General features: G+C 57.2%; 1 protein-coding gene across 1 annotated transcript; it reads right to left on the reverse strand.

The window, feature by feature from the left end:
- Positions 1–2,876: 2,876 nt before the first annotated feature.
- On the reverse strand, positions 2,877–8,798 carry LOC107115282 (speriolin-like). The gene is made up of 4 exons (XM_015416959.1): positions 8,760–8,798; positions 8,349–8,562; positions 5,139–5,278; positions 2,877–3,206 (listed from the first exon to the last, which is right to left on the reverse strand). The coding sequence occupies exons 1-4, from the start codon at positions 8,796–8,798 to the stop codon at positions 2,877–2,879; spliced, it is 723 nt and encodes a 240-aa protein (XP_015272445.1).
- Positions 8,799–13,377: the final 4,579 nt, after the last annotated feature.

Here is a 13,377-nt window from a genome sequence, read left to right on the forward strand (position 1 = left end):
GGGTGCAGTGAGACATCAAAGTGTGGGGCTGGCAAGAGTGCACAGAGCACATCCATGCACACCTCTTGTCCCAGAACGAGACCCAGCCCCCTGGGAGATCTTCCACTATGCAAGGTGAATGCAGAGGGACTGCTTGGGTTTATATAGGTTCCCCAGGTGATGCTACAATGGTCAGCCAGTCCGCAGAGGGTAGAATACAGGCTATGTCCTGCAGTAAATTTCCTCTGTTTGCCTCTCAGACAGGGTCTCCCCAAAGGTACTAAGGTGCAGGATATCTGATTACACACCAAGGACTGGCAGTTTCTAGACGTGCAAGGCAAGATAAACACTTTTGCTCTATTGGGGGGTGGGGGTGGAGTTGTTCCATTCTGGGCAAAAGAGCATACTAAGTGTTCAGGGGCACTCAGCCGCATCCCTCCTCTTTCTGTTTGGGAAATCTCTTCTGCTACAGGAAATTTCCTGCCCACCCTGTTGGTCAGGCCACCAGTATTCACAATGTCCCTGCTGCTAGGAATCAGCTGTCAGGCTGGGTACATGAGAACATAAGACAAGCTGATGTTGGATCAGGCATATGGCCCATCCAGTCTGTCCGTCATACAGTGGCCAAAAATATCAGGTGCCATGAGAAGGTCCACCAGTGGGGCCAGGGCACTAGAAGCCCTCCCACTATTGCCCCCCCAAGCACTAGAAGCCCTCCCACTGTTGCCCCCCCCCCAAGCACCAAGAACACAGAGCATCACTTGCCCCAGAGCCCCTATCTATACCTTGTGGCTAATAGCCACTGATGGACCTCTGCTCCATATGCTTATCCAGTTCCCTCTTGAAGCTGTCCATGCTTGTAGCCGCCACCACCTCCTGTGGCCGTGAATTCCATATGTTATAATCACTCTTTGAGTGAGGAAGTACTTCCTTTTATCCGTTCTAACCCGACCACTCAGCAATTTCATTGAGTGCTCAGCAATTTCATGGAGTTGCCCCAGAGTCCCTATCTATACCGTGTGGCTAATAGCCACTGATGGACCTCTGCTCCATATGCTTATCTAATTCCCTCTTGAAGCCGTCCATGCTTGTAGCCACCACCACCTCCTGTGGCCGTGAATTCCATATGTTATAATCACTCTTTGGGTGAGGAAGTACTTCCTTTTATCCATTCTAACCCGACCGCTCAGCAATTTCATTGAGTGCCCACGAGTTCTTGTATTGTGGGAAAGGGAGAAAAGTGCCTCTTTCTCTACCTGCTCTATCCCATGCATAATCTTATAAACCTCGATCATGTCACCCCTCAGTCGTCGTTTCTCCAAGCTAAAGAGCCCTAAGCGCTTTAACCTTTCCTCATAGGGAAAGTGTTCCAACCCTTTGATCATTCGAGTTGCCCTTTTCTGCACTTTTTCCAAAGCTATAATATCCTTTTTAAGGTGTGGTGACCAGAACTGCACACAGTATTCCAAATGAGGTCTCACCATTGATTTATATAGGGGCATTATGATATTGGCTGATCTGTTTACAATACCCTTCCTAATAATCCCCAGCATAGCATTGGCCTTCTTTATTGCAGTCACACACTGTCTCGACATTTTCAGTGAGTTATCCACTACAACTCCAAGATCTCTCTCTTGATCAGTCTCTGCCAGTTCAGACCCCATCAATGTGTATTTATATTTAGGATTTTTGGCTCCAATGTGCATCACCTTGCACTTGGCCACATTGAACCCCATTTGCCATGTTGACGCCCACTCGCCCATCCTTGACAGATGTGCCCCGCCCCCCGTACCTCACCCGTATCCCCCCGAAATGACCTCTTCCCCCCAAGCACCAAGAAGACAGGGCATCACTTGCCCCAGAGCCCCTATCTATACCTTGTGGCTAATAGCCACTGATGGACCTCTGCTCCATATGCTTATCTAATTCCCTTTTGAAGCTGTCCATGCTTGTAGCCGCCGCCACTTCCTGTGGCAGTGAATTCCATGTGTTAATCACTCTTTGGGTGAAGAAGGACTTCCTTTTATCCGTTCTGTTAACCCGACCGCTCAGCAATTTCATGGAGTGCCCACAAGGAGTTCTTGTATTGTGAGAAAGGGAGAAAAGGACCTCTTTCTCTACCTGCTCTTTCCCATGCATCATCTTGTAAACCTCAATCATGTCACCCCTCAGTCGTCGTTTCTCCAAGCTAAAAAGCCCTAAGCGCCTTAACCTTTCCTCATAGGGAAAGTGTTCCAACCCTTTTATCATTCGAGTTGCCCTTTTCTGCACTTTTCCCAAAGTTATAATATCCTTTTTGAGGTGTGGTGACCAGAACTGCACACAGTACTCCAAATGAGGTTGCACCATTGATTTATACAGGGACATCGTGATACTGGCTGATCTGTTTTCAATTCCCTTCCTAATAATCCCCAGCATAGCGCTGGCCTTCTTTGTTGCAGCCACACACACTGTCTCAACACTCTCAGTGAGTACCAGGGTTGCCAGCTCTGGGTTGGGAAATACCTGGAGACTTTGGGGGCGGAGCCTGAGGAGGGCCAGGCTTGGGGAGGGAAGGGACTTCAGTGGTGCATAACGGCAGAGAGCCCACCTTCCAGGGCGGCCATTTTCTCCAGTGGAACTGAACTCTGTTGCCTGGAGAGCTCTAGGCACCCCCTGGAGGTTGGCAACTCCAGTGAGTACTACCGTGTCCTCCATTTTGCAGGGGATTTTGAAGGCCACCCCCTGGGAGCCACCTTCAGGAGGAAGACGGTCCTCTGTCCAGTAATGGAGGCGCAGCAGGGAGGCAGGAGAAATTGGCTGTGGGCTGCGAGGCACAAAGACACCCTTGGCCAGGCAGTTTCAGATGGTTTATTGTGCTTGCAGTGGGTACACAGCAGGGAAGGGGCGGGTGGGTGTTACCAGATGAACAAGGGCTTCCCGTCGTCCTGCGACAGCTGGTGGAGGCAGTTGAGTAGCAGCAGGCAGTCGTTGTGCATGTCCGAGGGGACGGTCTCCTTGACCACGTTCCGCAGGTTCTGTATGTCATTGTAGGAGGCGGCTTCAGCCCCCGACATCTCTGGCCGCTCCCGGAGGATGCCAAAAGTGTTCACCACGTGCTCCGTGATCCTGGGATGGTCGTTGGGGTCATAGCCCAAAGGCTTCAGGCGATTCATGACAGTGTCGTAGCGTTCCATGATGGCCGAGGCCTGCTTGTCGCTCAGTTGGGAGTAGGGGTCGTTTCCACTCTGTGGAGAGAGGAAGAGCATTACGATGGGGTCTGGGCCTGGTGGACGGGCAGAAGGGCATCTCGGCCCCCCAACATGTGAAGGCGCAAAGATGCCTGACGCAACGTCAGATCCTGGGTCTCTCTAGCCAGGACGACCTGTTCTAGTGGAGCTTGTCTGGGGTCCTGGGTGGGGAGGGTTTTTCCCCAGACCTGGTTCCTGAGGGCCATGCTTACCCGGAGGTGCTGGGGATGGGACTGGGGTGACTGTAACCTTCTGCATGGGTGAGAAGTTGGCCACAGTCACACGTGTCTCTGGGATAGGGGAAGAGTGCGTGCCCACCAACCAGTTCAAAACCAAAACCAAAAAAGGTAGGGTGGATGCTGCAGGCAGGTGTGCCGTGAGCCACAAACATGAACTCAAGCCATAGCATCTTTGTTTGCTGTGGGTTCTGGAGTCATTAAAACACCTATCTGTATACTTGTATTGCCACGAAACGGCTGACTGCTAACTGCAGGATATGCCCAGTCGTGGGATGTGCCATCGAGTTGTGGTCAACTTATGGTGAAGAGCGGCGGACTCTAATCTGGAGAATGGGGCTTGATTCCTCCTCCTCCACATGAAGCCTGCTGGGTGGGTGACCTTGGGGGCCAATCCCAGTTCTCTCTGAACTCTCTCAGCCCCGCCTACCTCCCAAGTTGGCTGTTGTGGGGAGGGGAAGGGAAGGAGGTTGTGAGCCGCTCTGAGACTCCTTAAGGCAGAGAAGAATGGGGCATGAAAACCTCCCCTCCTCCTCCTCCTCCTCCTCCTTCTTCTATGCTGTGGCACCACGTCCTTGCTGGGCCTCCTCCGCAGGGACTGTCCCCAGAGCTCCATTAACCACCCCAGTTTGGAGCAGGTGACAACAACCCTGCGTGATTTAATCCAAGAAGCTCCACCCTTCTTTTAAATACTCATTTGAGCTTCTCATGTGATCTTAAACAAATGCCATAGAACTCAAACAAGAAGACAACAGAGGAGCAGAAATGCCCGGTGGCCTGGAAGGCGGCCTGGCCCGGGCCAGAGACTGCAGTGGGTGACACACACCCCCACGAACACACACACACACCCCTCCTCCTTATGCTTTTCTTGGTCTCGCCCCACCCCCCACCCCCACCCCTTTTCGCCTTTTGAGTCTGGTCCCAATTTGTACCGGCTATCCAGTCAGGAGTTAACCAGCCCGCCAGCCCGCCAGCCCATAAACACATTTTGGGCTACAGACAACTGGAACTTCAAATCACCACCCATCCTTGCTCCGTACAACACAGAATGTAAAGGCGTGTCTCTATTACAAGCCCAGGGGATGGGTTGGCTAACCTGGGCCTGGCAATAGGTGAGGGGACGAGAGGCACTGAAGACCCCTGACAGAGTGATGTTCCCCCGGAGTCCCTTGTGGAGCTCAGACAGTCTGGCCTTGACTGCCCGGGTATCCAAGCGGCTGGACTCCACAGGTCACCCGCAGGCCGCCAAGTCCCACTGAAGCCCGGCGGCTCTGCTGGCGCCTGTGGGTAAGGGCCCTCTTCTCCGCACTGCGCGGCGGGACCAAGAAGGGGGCAATAAGCAGAAGTCGATTTGGGGGAATCGCGGGGGATCGCCGTTCCCCGGGTGAGGTGCAGGGGGGCGGGGCACATGACAAAGCCCTGCCCCCTGCTTCCGGCCGCCCCGCTTCTGGCCTTCATTCAGCCAGGAGGAGCCAGGAGAAGAGGGAGGGTAAGTTGCTTCCTCCCCACCTCTCCCCACCCCTGCCTGCCTGGGGCCAGGGAGGGCCTTGGTGGGGCTTCCTCGCACTCCCGCCGGCCTTGCACTTCTGGTGATGTCAGGGGGTGTGGCATATGCTAATGAGTTATGCTAATGAGTTCCCCTAGCTCTTTTTCTACGAAACGACCCCTGGCAATAAGCATAAACTCCCCCCACCTGCATGACTTTCTTGGGGATGTTGCGGACCGTGAAGCCGTAGAGACGGACTTGGTCAGGGAAGATAGCGGAGAGGATCCTGCGGTCCAGCTGGAAGGCAATCTCCCCGACAATGCGCTCCATGTTCTCCTGCTTGCCATCTGAAAGGGTACGTGCAGTCAGCGAGGGGTGCTCCAGCAGTGTAGCCAAGCGAGGCCAGGTGCTCTCCCCTGCCCACCCCAACGTTAGCCTTATCCCCGGCAGTGCTTGGACTGGGCTTCCTCACAGCTGTCAGCCTCCTGGCTCACCCGCAGCACCCACCCCTTCTGGGCTCCGCTGACCACACAAGGATTCCCAGCCAGCAGCCTCCCCTCCCCATGGGCCTTTCCCTCTCTCCTCCTGCCTCTCCAGCCACCTCCCTTCTCAGACTGACAGGCAGGAGCTGAGCTCCAGACAGCCAGACAGACAGCCTCTGCTGGGCAGGCAGGTGTTGGCGGAAAGGGACCCACTGAGGCTGTGGCTTCATGCCAGGAGAGCAGCAGAAAGTACTAGGGGAGGGGTGATGTGGAGGGAGTGGACCAGTTTTCTGCCTGTATGTACAAAGCCCTGGTGTGCACCACATGGGTACCCAGCATTGTGGCTTGCATGCCACCTGGTCGGGTCTCTGTGCAACATGCTTTAGCAACTGGAGCTAAGAATTTGGCCAGCACACCCTGGTCTCTGGGCTCCTGACCAGTTTTGCATTTGGGGTAAGAGGCTGTGTGACAGTCAGATTGACGGTTTTTCCATGTCAGCAAAAGCAATTATATATTTTGTTCCCAATGTTATGTCTGGACATGAGCAGCCTTCCACTCCGGCTTTCCTGCTGCTGGAGGCATGCCTGGACTTATCTGGCAGGCCACCTAGAGGGATCGTGGAGAGGCATGTCTGGGCTGGTCACTTAGCTGGAGCTTGAAGCCCCAGAACAAAGGCAGGCAGGATCCTGGACCCTGCCTGCGGATTGGCCTCTGAGGACTGCCAGCCAATTTGGAGCCTGGAGGCCATTTGAACTCACCAATCGCATGGGGGCTGGGAGTGGCTTAGGTGTATATAGTTAGGGCAGTTGTCTCATGTGAAGCATTCCTGTTGAGATGCAATAAACTGCTGCTTGTTGAAATCACTCTGCCTTCACATCTGCCGTGTTAAACCCACTATTTAACACTGGCGGCGAGGATGGGATCTTTCTAGCATGGCTAGAGGCCAAAGAAGCTAATTCGCCTCTGGGGAACCATCGCCCCGGATGATGAGCGCCACTGCGAGCTGCGCCCCTCGTGTAAGGGGCTCTGACCGGTGGGAAATCTTGGACAAAAGGCATGTGCAGATCTCAGAGCAGGAGCAGCCCCCAGGATGGCTTATGGCAGCTCCCTGTCCTCAAGGTCCCTTCAGCTCCAATGTCTCCCTGCCTCCCCTTGCAACACAATGGCTTGGCACAAAGCAACTCACTGGGGAGGGTTCAAGTGGCCCTTCCCATGCCTGAATCAACTGGGAACAGGACTGGAAAGGGGAGAAGCCTGACTCGCCACAGGGCAGGGTGCATTGAGGGTCAGACTGGACAATATTCAGAGAGATGCAAGAAAGCACTTGTGGGAGTGGAGGGCGAGGGGGGTTTCGGTTTGGGCACATGTCCCTTGGGAGGGAGCTGCTGCTCGTCTCTGTGCTTTGCTGTCATGGAGCAACTAGCCCGTGTGTGTGTGTGCATGTGTTGGTGTTGTATTAGAGATTGCTGGGAAATCCAGTCGCAACTTCTCATGCATCATGTGCTATTTGGCTCAGTCATTTCTAGCTTTCGTGCTTCTTAATAATACTCCAAATAGGGGAGGGAAATTTTCACTGGTAGCCAGGAAGGAGCGTGATATATACAGAGCAAGCACCGAGTGGCACCCACCCTGGTGGGGGAGCACACAGGAGCCTCCCTGCGTGAGTGCCTCCTTTCAGCCTGCACGTGCCTAATCACACACCTGAAGATTTCCCTGCGCCAACTTCCTTCAAATGGGCAGTGACGGGGAGGGTTTTAGCCTTAAGCTGTGCTGTGTTCTGTTGTCTAGATGCAGCGCACAGAAAGCCGGAGGAGAAAAAGCCCGACTCTCTTCTGCTCAGGCTAACTGGACTGCCCACCCCCTGCACGCAGCGAGGAGGGAGGGGGCTCTGCTGAGGCCCAGGCACTCTGCGTTCAGGCGGGAGGCGCCTGATGTGACTCACAGCATCCCCGGCTGGTGTCTAACTCTGGGGGGGCGCGGTGCGTGGTGCCTACTAGGCGAGGATGCTGAACGTCACACTGGAGCCCCTCCACTCCTGGCCCAGAGCTTCCCCCACCAGCACCCGGGCAGCAAGTGCTCCCAGGCTCTGGGGGCTCTACGAATACAGCCTCTGGGGTGCCACTCGGACACATCCAAAACCTTCTCTTTCGGTCAGTCCAGGTGGTGCCTGGGGATCTCCCGCTATTACCGCTGATCTCCAGGTGACAGAGATCAGTTCCCCTGGAGAAAAGGGCCGCTTTAGGAGGTGGGCTCTCTGGCATTGTGCCCTGTTGAAGTCTCTCCCTTCCCAAACCGTACCCTCTTCGGGCTCAAAACCAACAACAACAACCCATCTCCAGGGAATTCCCAACCTGGACCAGGCAACGCTACCTGCCTTGGGCCTGGGAACTGGCTGGGAGCCCTGCCCCTTGAGTCACGGGGGAAACACAGGCCTTCCTGGGCCACAGGAGTAGGGGCCCAGGTCTTGCGGCCCTGGCCATCCCTGCTCCCATGTCTGGTGCCGTAGAACGCCCCCCCCTCTGGAGCAGACTTCCTGGGCAGCTGAACGCTTGCACACGTGTTCTCCCACAGACGCCTCTCCGCTGCCTACTCTGCTCCTTGGCTCCCCGGGCCCTGCCAAGCCTTCAGCCTGTCCGGACTGCCTTCCGGAGACAGACCTCGGCCTACCTCTCTTGCCCACGGTGGCCCCTCAGCCTCAGGCCGGATCTCCAGGGACTCTCCAGGCCATGGCCACAGGCTCTCTGGGCCCTTCACTTGGGCCCTGCTCCTGACACGCTGGATCTCTGTGCCCAGGGCAAGGCCGGAGGGTCTGGACGTGGGGCTGGCAGCCCGCGTGGTGCTCTCTGGCCACTTTCTGCTCAGAGTTCATTTCGGGGGTCCAGAGAGGGAAGTTGCTCCACCACCCCCACCTCGGGACCCTTAGGGGCGCTCTCACCTTTCGGTTTCGCATCGCTGCTCGTCTTCGAGGACGTCTCTTTGCGTTCCTTCGGCCGCACGTCGGGAGGCCTCTGGGAATCCTGAGTCTGGGTGCGAAGGGCAGCAGCTGGGGCAGCACCGGGCGATGAGGGTTTCCGGGCCTTCCTGCCTGGGGGAGGGGGCTGCAGGACAAAAGGGGCAGGGCTCTGCGGCCCTAGGGGGCCTGCGGGAGCCTGTGGGGGTAAGGGGAAAGGACTGGAGGCATACAGGGGAGAAGGAAGGCTCGGGGAAGAGAATGCAAAGTTCTGTGGGGAGTAAGAGTACGTAGGCCCAAAAGAACCCGCTGGACTTGCATGGCTGAACATAGAGAGAGGTTGTGACATTTGCTGGCTGCTGGGGAATGAGTAGATGGAAAAATCGAGTGGGGCACCTTCTGGAAAGGGGCCACTCGGTAGGCTCCAAGGGGCATAGGGGCTGCCACACATGGGGTCCTGAAAGCTTGCAGAAGAGTCTAGTGGGCCAGCAGAGTATGTCTGCCCCAAACCAGCACTTGCAGGGTCGAAGACAGAGCCGGCTTGTGACAGGTCCTGGGGGCTGGGAAAAGAAAATACGTTCTGCTCCGGGGAGAGAGAGTATGTTGTTGCCACAGCCCTTGGAATGCGTGCCGGGCTGAAGACAGAGTCAGCTTGTGACAGCCGCACGGTTGTGGGGACTGACCAGACAGAGTCCTGTGGGGAGGCAGAGTACGTTGGTGCCACGGCCCTTGGAATGCGTGCAGGGCTGAAGACAGAGTCGGCTTGGGACAGTTGCACGGTGCTCGGAAAAGACCAGGCGGAATCGTCTGGGGAGACAGAGTACGTGGGTGCCGCAGACCTTGGAGTGTGTGCAGGGCTGAAGACAGAGTCGGCTTGGGACAGTTGCACGGTGCTCGGAAAAGACCAGGCGGAATCGTCTGGGGAGACAGAGTACGTGGGTGCCGCAGACCTTGGAGTGTGTGCAGGGCTGAAGACAGAGTCGGCTTGGGACAGTTGCACGGTGCTCGGAAAAGACCAGGCGGAATCGTCTGGGGAGACAGAGTACGTGGGTGCCGCAGACCTTGGAGTGTGTGCAGGGCTGAAGACAGAGTCGGCTTGGGACAGTTGCACGGTGCTCGGAAAAGACCAGGCGGAATCGTCTGGGGAGACAGAGTACGTGGGTGCCGCAGACCTTGGAGTGTGTGCAGGGCTGAAGACAGAGTCGGCTTGGGACAGTTGCACGGTGCTCGGAAAAGACCAGGCGGAATCGTCTGGGGAGACAGAGTACGTGGGTGCCGCAGACCTTGGAGTGTGTGCAGGGCTGAAGACAGAGTCGGCTTGGGACAGTTGCACGGTGCTCGGAAAAGACCAGGCGGAATCGTCTGGGGAGACAGAGTACGTGGGTGCCGCAGACCTTGGAGTGTGTGCAGGGCTGAAGACAGAGTCGGCTTGGGACAGTTGCACGGTGCTCGGAAAAGACCAGGCGGAATCGTCTGGGGAGACAGAGTACGTGGGTGCCGCAGACCTTGGAGTGTGTGCAGGGCTGAAGACAGAGTCGGCTTGGGACAGTTGCACGGTGCTCGGAAAAGACCAGGCGGAATCGTCTGGGGAGACAGAGTACGTGGGTGCCGCAGACCTTGGAGTGTGTGCAGGGCTGAAGACAGAGTCGGCTTGGGACAGTTGCACGGTGCTCGGAAAAGACCAGGCGGAATCGTCTGGGGAGACAGAGTACGTGGGTGCCGCAGACCTTGGAGTGTGTGCAGGGCTGAAGACAGAGTCGGCTTGGGACAGTTGCACGGTGCTCGGAAAAGACCAGGCGGAATCGTCTGGGGAGACAGAGTACGTGGGTGCCGCAGACCTTGGAGTGTGTGCAGGGCTGAAGACAGAGTCGGCTTGGGACAGTTGCACGGTGCTCGGAAAAGACCAGGCGGAATCGTCTGGGGAGACAGAGTACGTGGGTGCCGCAGACCTTGGAGTGTGTGCAGGGCTGAAGACAGAGTCGGCTTGGGACAGTTGCACGGTGCTCGGAAAAGACCAGGCGGAATCGTCTGGGGAGACAGAGTACGTGGGTGCCGCAGACCTTGGAGTGTGTGCAGGGCTGAAGACAGAGTCGGCTTGGGACAGTTGCACGGTGCTCGGAAAAGACCAGGCGGAATCGTCTGGGGAGACAGAGTACGTGGGTGCCGCAGACCTTGGAGTGTGTGCAGGGCTGAAGACAGAGTCGGCTTGGGACAGTTGCACGGTGCTCGGAAAAGACCAGGCGGAATCGTCTGGGGAGACAGAGTACGTGGGTGCCGCAGACCTTGGAGTGTGTGCAGGGCTGAAGACAGAGTCGGCTTGGGACAGTTGCACGGTGCTCGGAAAAGACCAGGCGGAATCGTCTGGGGAGACAGAGTACGTGGGTGCCGCAGACCTTGGAGTGTGTGCAGGGCTGAAGACAGAGTCGGCTTGGGACAGTTGCACGGTGCTCGGAAAAGACCAGGCGGAATCGTCTGGGGAGACAGAGTACGTGGGTGCCGCAGACCTTGGAGTGTGTGCAGGGCTGAAGACAGAGTCGGCTTGGGACAGTTGCACGGTGCTCGGAAAAGACCAGGCGGAATCGTCTGGGGAGACAGAGTACGTGGGTGCCGCAGACCTTGGAGTGTGTGCAGGGCTGAAGACAGAGTCGGCTTGGGACAGTTGCACGGTGCTCGGAAAAGACCAGGCGGAATCGTCTGGGGAGACAGAGTACGTGGGTGCCGCAGACCTTGGAGTGTGTGCAGGGCTGAAGACAGAGTCGGCTTGGGACAGTTGCACGGTGCTCGGAAAAGACCAGGCGGAATCGTCTGGGGAGACAGAGTACGTGGGTGCCGCAGACCTTGGAGTGTGTGCAGGGCTGAAGACAGAGTCGGCTTGGGACAGTTGCACGGTGCTCGGAAAAGACCAGGCGGAATCGTCTGGGGAGACAGAGTACGTGGGTGCCGCAGACCTTGGAGTGTGTGCAGGGCTGAAGACAGAGTCGGCTTGGGACAGTTGCACGGTGCTCGGAAAAGACCAGGCGGAATCGTCTGGGGAGACAGAGTACGTGGGTGCCGCAGACCTTGGAGTGTGTGCAGGGCTGAAGACAGAGTCGGCTTGGGACAGTTGCACGGTGCTCGGAAAAGACCAGGCGGAATCGTCTGGGGAGACAGAGTACGTGGGTGCCGCAGACCTTGGAGTGTGTGCAGGGCTGAAGACAGAGTCGGCTTGGGACAGTTGCACGGTGCTCGGAAAAGACCAGGCGGAATCGTCTGGGGAGACAGAGTACGTGGGTGCCGCAGACCTTGGAGTGTGTGCAGGGCTGAAGACAGAGTCGGCTTGGGACAGTTGCACGGTGCTCGGAAAAGACCAGGCGGAATCGTCTGGGGAGACAGAGTACGTGGGTGCCGCAGACCTTGGAGTGTGTGCAGGGCTGAAGACAGAGTCGGCTTGGGACAGTTGCACGGTGCTCGGAAAAGACCAGGCGGAATCGTCTGGGGAGACAGAGTACGTGGGTGCCGCAGACCTTGGAGTGTGTGCAGGGCTGAAGACAGAGTCGGCTTGGGACAGTTGCACGGTGCTCGGAAAAGACCAGGCGGAATCGTCTGGGGAGACAGAGTACGTGGGTGCCGCAGACCTTGGAGTGTGTGCAGGGCTGAAGACAGAGTCGGCTTGGGACAGTTGCACGGTGCTCGGAAAAGACCAGGCGGAATCGTCTGGGGAGACAGAGTACGTGGGTGCCGCAGACCTTGGAGTGTGTGCAGGGCTGAAGACAGAGTCGGCTTGGGACAGTTGCACGGTGCTCGGAAAAGACCAGGCGGAATCGTCTGGGGAGACAGAGTACGTGGGTGCCGCAGACCTTGGAGTGTGTGCAGGGCTGAAGACAGAGTCGGCTTGGGACAGTTGCACGGTGCTCGGAAAAGACCAGGCGGAATCGTCTGGGGAGACAGAGTACGTGGGTGCCGCAGACCTTGGAGTGTGTGCAGGGCTGAAGACAGAGTCGGCTTGGGACAGTTGCACGGTGCTCGGAAAAGACCAGGCGGAATCGTCTGGGGAGACAGAGTACGTGGGTGCCGCAGACCTTGGAGTGTGTGCAGGGCTGAAGACAGAGTCGGCTTGGGACAGTTGCACGGTGCTCGGAAAAGACCAGGCGGAATCGTCTGGGGAGACAGAGTACGTGGGTGCCGCAGACCTTGGAGTGTGTGCAGGGCTGAAGACAGAGTCGGCTTGGGACAGTTGCACGGTGCTCGGAAAAGACCAGGCAGAATCGTCTGGGGAGGCAGAGTACGTTGGTGCCACGGCCCTTGGAATGCGTGCAGGGCTGAAGACAGAGTCAGCTTGCGACAGTCGCACAGTGGTGGGAACTGACCAGACCGAATCCTGTGGGGAGAGGGAGTATGTCTGCCTCCCAGTTCTTGGACGGCGTACAGGGCTGAAGACAGAGTCTGCTTGGGACAGTTGCACGGTGCTCGGAAAAGACCAGGCAGAATCGTCTGGGGAGACAGAGTACGTGGGTGCCGCAGACCTTGGAGTGTGTGCAGGGCTGAAGACAGAGTCGGCTTGTGACAGTCGCACGGTTGTGGGAACTGACCAGACGGAATCCTGTGGGGAGGCAGAGTACGTTGGTGCCACGGCCCTTGGAATGCGTGCAGGGCTGAAGACAGAGTCGGCTTGTGACAGTTGCACGGTGCTGGGAAAAGACCAGGCGGAATCCTCTGGGGAGACCGAGTACGTTGCTGCCGCAGACCTTGGAGTGCGTGCAGGGCTGAAGACAGAGTCAGCTTGTGATAGTCGCACGGTGGTGGGAACTGACCAGACCGAATCCTGTGGGGAGAGGGAGTATGTCTGCCTCCCAGTTCTTGGACGGCGTACAGGGCTGAAGACAGAGTCAGCTTGTGACAGTTGCACGGTGCTGGGAAAAGACCAGGCAGAATCCTCTGGGGAGACAGAGTACGTTGCTGCCGCAGCCCTTGGAGTTCGTGCAGGGCTGAAGACAGAGTCAGCTTGTGATAGTCGCACGGTGGTGGGAGCAGATGA

Source organism: Gekko japonicus, unplaced genomic scaffold, assembly GCF_001447785.1.
Source record: "Gekko japonicus isolate JY-2015 unplaced genomic scaffold, Gekko_japonicus_V1.1 scaffold505, whole genome shotgun sequence".
NCBI classification, from domain to species: Eukaryota; Metazoa; Chordata; class Lepidosauria; order Squamata; family Gekkonidae; genus Gekko; species Gekko japonicus.

Coding starts and splice junctions, on each gene's coding strand:
- LOC107115282 (XM_015416959.1), bottom strand. CDS start 8,798: ATGCCCCTTGGAGCCTACCGAGTGGCCCCTTTCCAGAAG. Junction 8,563..8,759: donor GAGTGGCCCCTTTCCAGAAG/GTGCCCCACTCG, acceptor TTACCCCCACAG/GCTCCCGCAGGCCCCCTAGG. Junction 3,207..5,138: donor TCCCCAAGAAAGTCATGCAG/GTGGGGGGAGTT, acceptor CTCTCTCCACAG/AGTGGAAACGACCCCTACTC.